Source organism: Leptodactylus fuscus, chromosome 9 (genome assembly GCF_031893055.1).
Source record: "Leptodactylus fuscus isolate aLepFus1 chromosome 9, aLepFus1.hap2, whole genome shotgun sequence".
Classification (NCBI taxonomy): Eukaryota; Metazoa; Chordata; class Amphibia; order Anura; family Leptodactylidae; genus Leptodactylus; species Leptodactylus fuscus.
Genome location: NC_134273.1, coordinates 83812415 through 83825001, shown reverse-complemented (window position 1 = coordinate 83825001; position 12587 = coordinate 83812415). Strand labels below are relative to the sequence as shown.

At 47.0% G+C, this 12587-nt stretch overlaps 1 protein-coding gene and 2 non-coding genes across 3 annotated transcripts in view; 2 read left to right on the top strand and 1 right to left on the bottom strand.

Annotated features, from left to right (window-relative positions):
• Window positions 1–415: 415 nt before the first annotated feature.
• On the bottom strand, window positions 416–488 carry TRNAF-GAA (transfer RNA phenylalanine (anticodon GAA)). Its single transcript has one exon. It is a non-coding gene; the product is annotated as a tRNA-Phe (tRNA).
• Window positions 489–799: 311 nt separating this feature from the next.
• Window positions 800–873, top strand: TRNAN-GUU (transfer RNA asparagine (anticodon GUU)). The gene has a single exon. It is a non-coding gene; the product is annotated as a tRNA-Asn (tRNA).
• Window positions 874–4541: 3668 nt separating this feature from the next.
• Window positions 4542–12587, top strand: part of NCKIPSD (NCK interacting protein with SH3 domain) — a 41300-nt gene continuing 33254 nt past the window's right edge. The window contains exon 1 of the mRNA XM_075286397.1: window positions 4542–4793. Coding sequence (XP_075142498.1) covers window positions 4542–4793 — 252 coding nt within the window. The remainder of the gene's footprint in view (window positions 4794–12587) is intronic.

The following is a 12587-nucleotide window of genomic DNA, read 5'->3' as shown; positions in this document are numbered from 1 at the left end:
GGGCGTCCCCTCCATGTAAAGAGCACTCACCTGTCAGTATATTCTATGACATATAGGGGTCACCTGATTGACTTTCCACTTCTTCCTGTTTCCGCAGTCTGGGACATCTCCAGGTACACTGCGGCAAATCTAATGGCCCACAAGGAAGGATGAATTTGGCTAAAAACAGAGAGCACAACTTTATACACATTTTTTAAACTTCCCCCTTAAAATCCCTTTAAGATGTTGTCATGTGACCCTTGTAGGATAGAGGAAAGCAGGAAACCCAGCAGCACTGAATCACCTCTCAATATACATATATATACACACATATATACCTTCTGTCCCCTTATATCTATGTACATGGACTGATATAAGTAATAAGAACATGAACTATGGAAAAAATATTTAAACTAAAAAAAAATTAGGGCCCTCCTGCCGAAACCCGGGATCGAACCAGGGACCTTTAGATCTTCAGTCTAACGCTCTCCCAACTGAGCTATTTCGGCCAGTGAGAGAATGAGGCTGTAGACAACGCTACTGACTGTGACAGAGATAGGAGTGCTGTATATTATATATACTGGATAGCCTTGTCTGCTGCTTATTACATGACAGAGCACCCTCCCCATTATATAACCTATACTATGTATCCGCTATAATGTCATGACTGATACAATATCACACAGACTTATCCCCTGTCCATAGAGACCAATGTACTGGTTACAATGTATCACATCACACTGCAGTAACCGATGACACACTGGACAGGATTCTGACTCTCTCAGACCATAAGTCATGTTCTCAGCACGAGCTTGCAGGAGTCTCTGTGGCGCAATCGGTTAGCGCGTTCGGCTGTTAACCGAAAGGTTGGTGGTTCGAGCCCACCCAGGGACGGAAGAAGATTTTTTTTTTTGTGAAAATACTTCAGTTTTTATTTTCATTTAATTAGAATTTCTAATATTGAAATTATAAAAGATAATTACTGTGCTATCAGGAAAAATCTAACATAACAACATAGTTAACACTCATGTAGACATATCAACAAATTTTATATAAATATTACTTATCAAGATTAATATTTACTAAATAGGAAACTTTACTAGGTATTAATGAATTACACATCAATTTAATCTAAAGTCTATTACAACATGATTAAATGTTCTACTGTATGAGACACCCCCTGTACTATAGGTTACACATACTCTCCAGAGTGACCAGATGGTGGCGCTGTGACCGCACAAATAGACTAAGCAATAAGATCCCCTGATGTCAGCAAAGGAATTTCTGTGTTTTTGGACCAAGATCTGATCCACATCCAGTACATTGTGCAATATTGGTTTCATAATGTGCACAGAAGAAAAAGCTTTCACCAAATATATAGTAGGCAAAAAGATAGGGGTTAATGTGGCGCATGTATAAAGCACACCATATATGTGGCCGTAAAAAGCACACCATATATGTGGCCATAGACCTTGTTCTGCGCCTTGTTTGGCACTCTTTGGGATAGTGGGCAGAGCAGGCCAGGCTGGGGATAAGTAATCTGTGCTGCCTCCTGAATGGCGTAGATTTCCATTTTGGCGCAAGGGGAGATCCCCTGATTTATTAAGAGGTTGGAGCCTCCCAATAGTTCATGTGCATCTCCCGCCAATCCGGGACTTTATCAAGAGTGGTATAGGAAACGTCAAACTTAATAAATTCCCCCCAGTGTGCCTCGATGTAGGCAAAGCTGTGTCCACAGCATACAAAAACCCAGCTGTATCTGACCCAAAGGCCCTGGCACTGCAATGTGTCCAACCTGGCATGATGTAGGGTTACGACGCATTACTGTCTTTAAAAGCATATGATCACTTTATAATGGGTGGGGGGTCCAATATGGTGCAGAGTTCTGACTCCTGCCCTGTTTTTCTGGCCATACAGGCAGACAGGGAACTGCAGGGCGGCCCCAAGGACAACTATATAACATATATAATAGAATCTCAGAACGAGCGCTCGGACAATGATGGAATAATCCCATACTTACTAATATTTAGATTGGTACAATAGGGACATCAGGCAAAGGGAACGCTCCGGGAACTAGAGTTCTATAAGCCTTCTCAGGTCAGGACCTACCTAAATTTACCAGGATTGTTTCCAACGTTGGCAATTATGCAAATCCTAATAGTGATTTGTCATCACTTTATAAGATGGACACACTCCTTTAACCATTTCATACACTAGTATGTAAATGTATATGGCAAATGGCCAGTAGTTCCTGTGAACGGATGTACATTTATGTTATAGTACCTGGATAGAAGCCCGTAAACCGCATAGGGAAAGGGGCAGGGAGTGTTGGGATGGCATTTGGGTTAAAAAAGAAGCTTATATGTAAAAGTGATTACGTTTTTGGTCACATGTCTGGAGGTGGAGCTTCTTGAATAAAACTGGGGATACGTGTGTGGGGCTCCACCTCTGCCATTACTGGAAGCGTGGTGAGAGGAACTCCCACCCACCCTTTCCCTCACGGTTTTTGTTTCGTGTAGGTTTGTTTTGTTTTGCTGTTTTTTTCTTTCAGTGTCACAGCAGGCGGAAGGTCCATGCCCCTTGGGAGGAAGTTCAGGCCTCAACTGCCCGATGACGGGCAGTGGGCATCTTACGGGCAAAGGTCAAGAAGGAAGAGGATTTCGGTTATGTGTATTTTGGCTTAATAAATGCTGTGGCCAACCTCAGCGTCAACCATAAAACAGTGGTGTGTGTGATCATTAACACCATGTTGCACGTTTTCAATTATAGTAGAGATCATAGCTGTCTCTGGTTTCTGCCATTTAAAGGGGCAGTCCAGGATTTATTTTTTTATGGGCAAGGCCATACATATCTGAATGGTGGGGGGCCGACAGCTGGTCTCCACATGGACCCACTGTTCAGGGTCACAGCCGATTGACTTCAATGGGAGCTGAGATGCAGTAATGGGATTGGATGCAGCTCTGAATAGCTAATCTGTGTGGGAGCCGGCTGCTGGTCCCTCATGGATCAGACATGAAAGGACTATCCTAAGGAGGAAAACTCTGTGGGCTTTCTATGAAAAGTGCGTCAGGAAAAAAACGCAATAGGTTCCCGCTATGTGGGGCCTTGGCCTAAAGGCTAGGTCTACCTTTGTAATGATCACTTTTACTGCTCCACCTCTAGTGCATCTGAAATTAAAACGGAAGGGACTTTGCAAATCTTGCTCCTGTGCAGACCTATGGGTCTCCTAAGTAACAGACTACGAGCAATCCCTGTGTAGTCTGGTCCCGCAGTCCTACTCCCTCTCATCTATTAGTACGGGACGGGTTGGTGGTAATATGTCTGGCATCATCTTCATTGATGTGTAATCTGCCATTAATGGGATTCTGCTGCCTCTTACAATTTTTGACCAAAAGCTCAAAATGGTCTAAAATTTCAAACTGTACATGTGACTGCGAGCAGCGCCGCACCTCCCATGAGGCGACCGCTTCAGGCGGCGCTATGCCAGGGCCCCAGGGAGGGTGTCATTTTTGCTTACCTAAGCCAGTCCAGGACAAGCTGTCCTGGACTGGCTTAGCACCAAGCGGTGGATTGGGGAGGCCCTGTGGACGCATTGCTGTTCCAGCGGCCGCTCCTCACGCTCAGGCAGAGAGCAGGTCCTCTCCCTGCCTGCTAATGCTGCTCCATCACGCCCCCTTCACTCCGCCCCCTCCTCCCAGGAGGGGGGGGGGCTTTCTGTTGTCCGCCTCGGGCGCTGAAAAAGGTAGGTTCACCCCTGACCGCGAGAACCAGTCACTGTCTGTAGCGGTCACATGTCTGTGGCGAAATGTCTTTATCGATAGACAATATACTGTATTAGGCTACGTTCACACTCGTGCCGGGTTGTTCTGGTCCATTGAAGGACCAGAACAATGGACACACGGACGGCTGCTATTGTGGTTTCAGACAAACTATGCCGGACCCCCTCAGCAGTATGTTGTTTTATAACTAAGGCTAGGTTCACACCAGCGCTTATACTCCGTTCGGCGTTCCCGTCCCCAAATCCGCTTATAAAATACGGAGAGAAAAGCGCTGCTTGAATTTTTCGCCCCTTTCGGGTGGAAACCTGGCAGTCCCCATTATAGTCTATGTGGTCTGCAGGTTTCCATGGGTAACCGTTTTTTAAGCAGGTTTGAGGGGGTCCCCAAGCAGACCCCTCGAATAGAAGCCCTAACACAGGTGTGAACCTAGCGCCCGCCCTGCAGGGACCTGAGCCTTACTCATTATTCTATTCTATGGTATTTTAGATCATTCTATGCTCTTGGTTATACATTATAAGGGGCTGGACCTCCCCTTTAAGGGATAAGGCCACTGTAAGAAACATTGCAAGTTTGGAATGAGCAGAGGTCCAGGGTGATGATCTCCCCTTGGTGAGTGTTTGTCACGTGATAACAAACATGAGGTAAAGATGTCAAAATTTTGATGTTTAAATAAAGTTTGTTTAAGAAAAAAAAAAATATACACAGAGGGGAAAAAAAAATACGCCAGGCGCGCTCACGTCACCGGGGTACGCGCTGTGCGCCGTGCTCGCGCCGAGAGGTCACATGACTGACGGGAGCTTGGTCGTCGGGGACGCGCTCAGTCAGTCAGTCGGGGTCCGGCCCGGTGAGGACGGTTCCGCCGCCATGTACCGAGCCTTGTACGCCTTCCGCTCTCCGGAGCCCAATTCCCTACAGTTCGGGGCCGGGGAGAACTTCCTGATCCTGGAGCGGTGTAACCAGCACTGGTGGCTGGCCAGCCGCTGCAGCAGCGGGGACACGGGCTACGTGCCGGCCTCCTACCTGGAGAGGATCAAGGTGAGCGGCTGGGCCGGACGTGTGTGCTGTGACCCCGGCAGGTTAGACTGGGTGTGACGTCATAAGCTGCTGTCATCTCCTGGGCCGCTCTTGTGACGTCATAGCTGCCAGCTGTGCTTAGACTGTTTACATCATATTTCTACTCCACATCTCCGTTATTCCCTATGGTTTTTGTCACTGACCCTCTAACCCCTGCCCCAGGGGTCACTGCAGGGTGTGTAGACTTTTGCAAGCCTCTGTGTATTGCTCCTGTGCATGTTACATACAAGACAGAGTAACTTTATTAACTCAGAAGCTGTATACAAAGTGTCTCCATGGTAACAGACTACATAACACTGCGTAGTCTGACATGTTACAGGAAAGCGCTCTGCAATCTTAAAGGGGGTTTCCAGGGACTTTGCTCTATCCTTAGGACCGCTGAGGGTCTGACCCTGGGACAGTTGTTTGAGGAGTCTGCGGCCTCTTCTGTGTGCCGGTGATGTCAAGTTCATGGGTCACCTGGTCCAGCGGCCGCAGATCAGAGCTGTAATACCCAGAGCAGCCACTATACCGTGTACGGCGCTGTGCTTGGTATTCAGTGAAGAGGTCACAGCAGTCACCTGAGCTCTGTGACCTCTTCAACCAGGTGATCATGGGGGTGCCGGGTGTCAGAACCCATCAGGTATCTCAATATATGGGTGATGGGAAACCCCTTTAAGACAGCAAATATTGTGGCGTGCGTTGCAGTTGTCTGTCAAGTCATGGAACCTTGCAGATTGCAGTGTGAGTAGAGTAGGTGCAAGATATTAGTGCAGCATCGCTGCTAAATACACAAAACCGTAGGCGATGGACTCGCTCTCTGTAGTATATTAGATTGTTGCGCTCTGCAGTTGTTGTTAAAGTTTATTGACATGCGGACATGACACGAATCTGCTTGTGTTTACATAGAATAAATCATCCCTAGTGACCGACTGTCCTGATGTATGGGACGCCTCTAAAAATAATCGCCGACCCCCTGCTGTGGCCCCTGTGTGGTCTCGAGGTTATTCCTGTGTACAGGACAGCTGGGCACTTTACACCCCATTATCCCGCCCCTTGCTACCACTTCTCTCTGGTTGGGGAGGAACTACAAGCCCCAGCAGACCTTGACCGCCATTGATTGTCTTAATATGTCGCATGTTTGTGCACCTTTTTAGCAGGGGTTTGCCTAAAGCAGACCGAGGTATGGGAGAAATGGTGATGGGGATCAGTCCTGCCCCTCCTTCACTCTCAGGACGGGTGCGGGTCACTTTTGCAAATACCAGGATGAAAAATAGGGAGTATTGTAATGTGCACTGCAGCCAATTACCTAGAGTAGGTGGGGGAGGGGTCATTCATTATGTATAAGGCAGGTTCACCGCCTATATCCGTATTCTCCTGATTAGATTCTATGCGGTCACATGTTGCGTTGACTATACGCCGTCATTACAGAAATGCTCATTTGGCCGTCAGCCATTGCTCCTGACTAACTCCATACACCTGCATGCTTGGTTCGGCCAGGTATGTATTGTCAGTGGGGAGGGGGCTGCTGCCAGACTTCTCAATCGGTGTCTTATCTCCCCTGTGAACCAAAGTATTGGGCATTGAAATTCAAGATGTCTCCCCACCCCCCACATAAGGTTGTTTGCCAGGCCAGGTGACTTTTCTCTTAAAGGAGTTGTCCAGGAAATTTAACTTAAAATTTTACTTCCCCTGGGGAAACCAGGGCCACCATGCAGATCCCTGCACATCCTGCGCTCTCTCCATTGTCAGGATTGAGGGGAGTCTCTGCACCCCACAATGCTGGGACCTGTGTCTGTCTGCTGTCCAGGATGTGCAGTCAGACCTGTAAATGTCTCATTCACCGCGGTCACAGGTCATTTCCAGGCTGTATAAGCTGCACATCTGATAACACTGCCCAGAAATTCAGGGGAAATCCTTCGCTCACTGGGAAAATAGAAGCAGTGAATGTGCGTTACATTATAGCGGGACATTGTGTCCTGTTCTTGTGAATCCATTATATGGGGCTGTTACATGTGACTTTATTATTCAGTACAGGACTGTAGTAAGGCATGAGGGACGGAGGGGCTTGTGTGGTGTTCGGCCCGAGCCGGCTGTATGTAGGGATGGCATAGAAATGTCCGGCTGGAGAGTTTAGCAAGCTGATAAATGTGTCTGTGCAGAGTCATAGAGCAGGCAAGTCACATCCACTGCAGCCTGCGCCCGGAAACCGCCTGTGCCAAGGACCGGACACAGGGAAGGGAATAGACAATGTAGAGCAATGCAAGTGGGCAATAAGTGAGAGGGGAAGTAGATATGTCAGTAATACAAGACTATTATCTATCTATCTATCTATCTATCTATCTATCTATCTATCTATCTATCTCCTATCTATCTATCTCCTATCTTTCTATCTATCTATCTATCTATCTATCTATCTATCTATCTATCTATCTATCGTACATGTTTAGTGACTGGCTGAATGAACATGTATAAGCTCCTAAGTGTTTCCTCGCCCACACAAGGTCCTGCACGCAGCAGAAAGCTTCCATCTTATGTTTTTTCACCCTGTGGTGGATGCAAATGGACACCCAAGAGAGGCTCCTCTGTCTGCATCTGTCATTTAATGTGATGGATGAGAGCAATGGACATTGTCAACCACCCTAAGCCACGCCCATTTATCATTAAATTATCTAAAGAGTTTGAAACCCTAAGGCCAGGGCTCCACGGGATGTATACGCCGCAATTTGCCCACTTTGCAGACAAACATGCCGCGACTTCCAAAACAGGCGCTGTTCTGGAAATCACAGCCTGTCACTTATACTGTCTAAAGTGCTGCGGAAAGAACCGCGATTTGTTGCTGCCACTTTTTTCCCGAAGAGCTTTTTTGTTGCAGGATGTCCTGTGGGGTCTTTGCCTTAAAGGGATTTTTTTATACAGGGGTGTGGCTAAATAAAAAGTGATACTCTCCTACCCCTGATTCTCCAGCACGTACAGCGTGGGGCTCTATCCTTTACAGGTAGTGAAGCCGCTCAGGTAACTGCAGGGTCCTATCGCTGGTCTCACCCGTGCCATGTGACCTCTGAGACCAGCGATTGGCCGCAGTGATCACCTGAGCCGCTTTTCTTCTGGCTTAGCCAGTGCCTGCACTGAATAGAAGGGTGAATCCAACACCGCAATGGAAGATCAGGGCTAGGTGAGTATCGCTTCTTTTTTAGTTTTCACCCCAACCCCCTGTGTTTTCCAGTTCACCTGGAAATCCCTTTAATAAATTGGGGTGCAGGGGATGCCGGCTAGGATTCTGCCGCATTCTGATCAGTGATGTCATAGGTTTTGCGTGTTTTGTGTACGCCTATCATGTCTCGCAGTCACATATTCCATATTTCCGATCCTCCCTAGCCCTGATGTCTCGGGTCTTGGCCGCAGATCTTGCGCTTCTCTCTGATACTTCATCCTTACATAACTTTATTGAACTATTTCAGGTTTGACTCTCATTAAAGTGACGGCAGCGAATCGGCGCTCGGAGAGGAAATGTTTGCTTTTAATTTACGCTGCCAGGTTGTATGCATAATTTACGGTGTTATGGTGTTGATATCACACAGGTCGGGCCCCTGTGGACCGCAGGCATGCATTATTAAAATCCAGGAGCCAAGCTCTGCTGCCGCTATCCCCCGAGGGCTCATTAAGGTCGCTGTGGCATATAGGTGATAGATGCTTGTTCCTTCCTCATGTGCGGATCAACATCCATTTGGCTTCTTGTCTCTTCAGTAGGGAGCGTCGAGTCTAAAGTTCGGCAGCGACAGGGAGACGTCTCAATTTAAAGGGGATTCCAAGGCCTAATAAAAAAAAATGCTATAAAATAAGTAAAAAAACAAAACAAAACTACTCACCTCCCCAACCCCTCGCTGATCCAGCAAAAGGGTCTGACACAGTATGGGACTGCAATAAATCGGTGGAGCTGTCATGTGCCGGAGCGCCTGCACTAGATCAGAGGGGGTTTGTAGAGGTGGATGGTGTGGGCAGGAAAACCCCTTTAAGTGTCGGACATCCCCTTTAGGTCCTCTTCTGTCAAATTCAACCCTAGCATTTCCTAGTTTATCCGATTCTGGGAAAGCTGGGGACAACCAATATGATCCAGCTGTCACGTATTTGGTACTCTTCGGCTTTCTCCAGTCTGCTGTATGGACGTAACCTAAAATGTCTGTGGTCTGTAGGTCTGAATCTGGGAAAGCTGGGTGTTTTCAGCAAGTTTAATGATTGAATGCACAGAGGACATGTTAGCAGTGACTTACCTGCACCGGCTATATGACGTCTGCGTGGTGGATTATCAGATCCAAGCTACGTGTTGCAGACTTTAATAGTCCCATTACATTTCCTGCAGGTTTGCTACTTCCAAAGCGCCCGAATTTTAGACAGTAGCTTCCATACAAATCCCACGTAGACTTGCCATGCTACAGATCTATCCCTGCTATAAGCTTTTCCTTCACAGATCCGATTCCCGGTGAACCCCCAGAGTGAATTCCTGCCACTTGTAGGGTTAATGAATGCGATCACGGTGAGCGACTTCTTCCCCCACTGTGATACCCCTGCGCCCCCCCCGGTGACTTACCCTATGACCTTTGCGTTGCAGAGTGTTTTTGTACTTTTGCACACTTAGGTTTCCCCCTCTCCGCGATTAGCAGTCACTTCTCATCTACCGCGAGGATAATCGAATCAACCTTCTCTGCATAAAATTAATAGGACAAATTAGATTAAGCGTCTTAGTGCGCTAATATTGATGGCATTTAATATGTGATTTCCTACGGTTCCAGCCTGGCAGCTGTAATATCGCAGTTTTATTGTTTTCAGTTTTTCAATTTTCTTTTTTTTTTTTTTTTTTTTTTTTTAAAGGAATATTTTTAGCTTCTAGCATTGCAATGTATCACGGTCGCCGTCATTTGGGGTATTGATGGTACCGCGCTGTTGTCACGGATGATGTGCGGGTTATGGTTTTGTGTATGGCAGCTTGATAAGTGGGTCCCGGCTGCCATTAGTGAATGGGGGATGTCCTAGTTACACAAACTTTCTGCCGGGAGAGCAGGCAATGCTTGATAGTAACAAAGCTGCTCCAACATGGCGTCCAGCAGGGCGCTCTGGTCCTCGCTACCAGCATTTATCTATATGGCCGCCGCAGTATTTCCCGCTACGCTTTTTTTGCATAGTGGTTTTGCTTTCTATTACAGTTCAGCCCCATTCACTTGAAAGGGACTGAGCTGCTGCTGTCCCATGTGACTGATGAATGTGATGTCATTGGTACAGAGAAGAGCTGATCAGGATGGGTCCTGGCTGTCAGACTCCACCAATCACATATATAGTGATAGACTTCGTATAGGTCAGCAATAAGTCCCAGAAAATCCCTTTAATAGCGCCCCCCCCCCCTGCTGTATTAACTGAATGCTCTAATAGGGTGTGTTTTGTTTTGATCCGACATTGCCTTTAAGTCACCTTGCCTTTTAGATAGCCTGGTAATAATGGCTATACTGCCTTGATTTGCAGGCCGTGCCTCACAGCTCCACCCACTGGCGGCTCCTAGAATTACACATGCCTTGTGAACTAGCGGCCGATAACCTTGCCATGATTTACACTTGGCACGGCGAGTTTTTTTCTGTGCTCGTTGACATCCGGCCAGCTCCACTTTCCTGTTAAGAACGCGCTCGCCGCTTCTTTAATCCTTAGAATTGACTTACAGATCGCTTTTCACGCTTCCTTTTCCAAATTCCACAAATGAAGTTCATTTACAATCGTGCAGAGTAACAGTGCGAAGGTAATGGATTTGCAGCGTTGTGGAGGGGATTGGCGCGGTGCATTTATTTGCGCTGTTGTGGTTTGTATATTTAGTGCTGGCGGTTGTGAACACATGTCGCCGCGCGCTGACTGACGCCTGTCTTGATGCTTTTCTGATGTTCTCTTAATGGACTGCAGATGCTTGGATCGCGCTCGCATCTCTCTTGTGTTTCTGGCTGTGCACTGAATATACAAGCTGATATGGCGGTATATCTGTGCACTGCGTATCTGCCATCATGTTGGATTTGGGAACCGAAATCTGTTGTGGTTTATCTACAGATATTTTTAGGTTTCTGTAATGGTGACGTGACCGGTTCCTCTTTTCTGTGCATTGTTCAGAGTAGGCTATTCTACCGCTCAGGGCATCGAAACCTTGTGCGAATGGGATTTTGATAAGTGTCCGGACCCGAGGTTAGAGGGATTGTCAGACGGATCATGTGCCTGTCTACTTTGGGGTATTCCTAGTTTATAAAGGGTTGGGCTATAGGAAATGCAGTCACTGTCTGATTGGTTGGGCACCGACTTTTGGGATCCCCCTAGTTCTGAGGATCATGGTGATATCCTTGGGGTCTATAAACCTTTCTTCCAGGTTTTATATTTTAAAGGGATCCTATCATTAAAATCACGTTTTTTCACGATCACACGTAGGAATAACCTTAAGAAAGGCTATTCTTCTCTTACCTTTAGATGTCTTCTCCGCGTCGCCGTTCGGTAGAAATCCCGTTTTGAGTTCTCTCGCAGCGCTGGAGGCGGGCCCAATGCTGCTAGAAAACTCTCCAGCGCCGCCTCCATCTTCTTCAGGAACGGCCTCTTCACGCATCTTCTTCCGGAGCTGGGTTCAAACTTCTAGGCCTCGGGTAGAGCTGACTGCGCATGCCCAAATGCCACAAGAAAATGGCTGCTTACACCAGATTACTGTTTAAGCGGCCACAAGAAAATGGCCGCGGACATGCGCAATCTGCTCTACCCGAGGCCTAAAAGATTGAAACCCAGCTCTGGAAGACGACGCGCAGAGAGGCCGTTCCAGAAGAAAATGGAGGCAGCGCTGGAGACCGTACTGCGAGAGAACTCATTTGCATACAGACGAAAACCGGCATTTCTACCAAACAGCGGTGCGGAGAAGACCTCTAAAGGTAGGAGAAGAACCTTTCTTAAGGCTATTCCTATGTGTGAGCGAGAAAAAATGTGATTTTAATGATAGAATCCCTTTAAGGATAGGTCATCAATGAAAGATCGGTGGGAGTACAACACCTGGCACCCCTGCAGATCAGCTGTTTGAGTGCCACTTCATGTAAAGTCACATGACCTGTTTGCAGGTTAGTCCCATTCAAGTGAAGGGGCTGAACTTCAAGACCGACACTATACAAAGGCATGTGTCGTGCCCGGTTTTCTGTGTAGAGGTCACAGCGTTCAGTGAAAAGCTGCGGCCAATCCAAACCTAAGGATAGATGAGAAATTCATAAGCCTGTAAAATCCCTTTAAATCAGGAGTTGGCGATCTTCAGGACTCCAGCAAGCATGCATATACATTTAATAGCATTGCACATGGCGGCCATATCCTTTACCCCAAGTGAAGAGCCCCGACATAGATAAGAGGCGCCCATCACACGTTCACGCTCCTCTCTTTCCATCCCCGGATCGCAGGGCAGTGACTGACACATCCGCTTTTTATGATCTAATATTATTTTTACGTTTTTATTTTTTCTTAAGTATTAAAAAAAAAAAAAAAAAAAAAAAAAATCCAAATCAATAAAGCAATGATGAACATGGCAGCCGGCGCCCGCGCTCCTCATAAAGTCAGACGGCACGCCATTGAATTAAAGAGATTCTCCTGCCCTTTACCTCGGAATTGCATTGAACTGGCCTGTCACGCGGATCGCACCGTCTGTTTTGATGCATCGTATCTGGGGAATAGCTGCCACTATTTTTAGTTGGCGTATACGGTGTAATGTGACATTCTTTTTTTCTTCTCCCC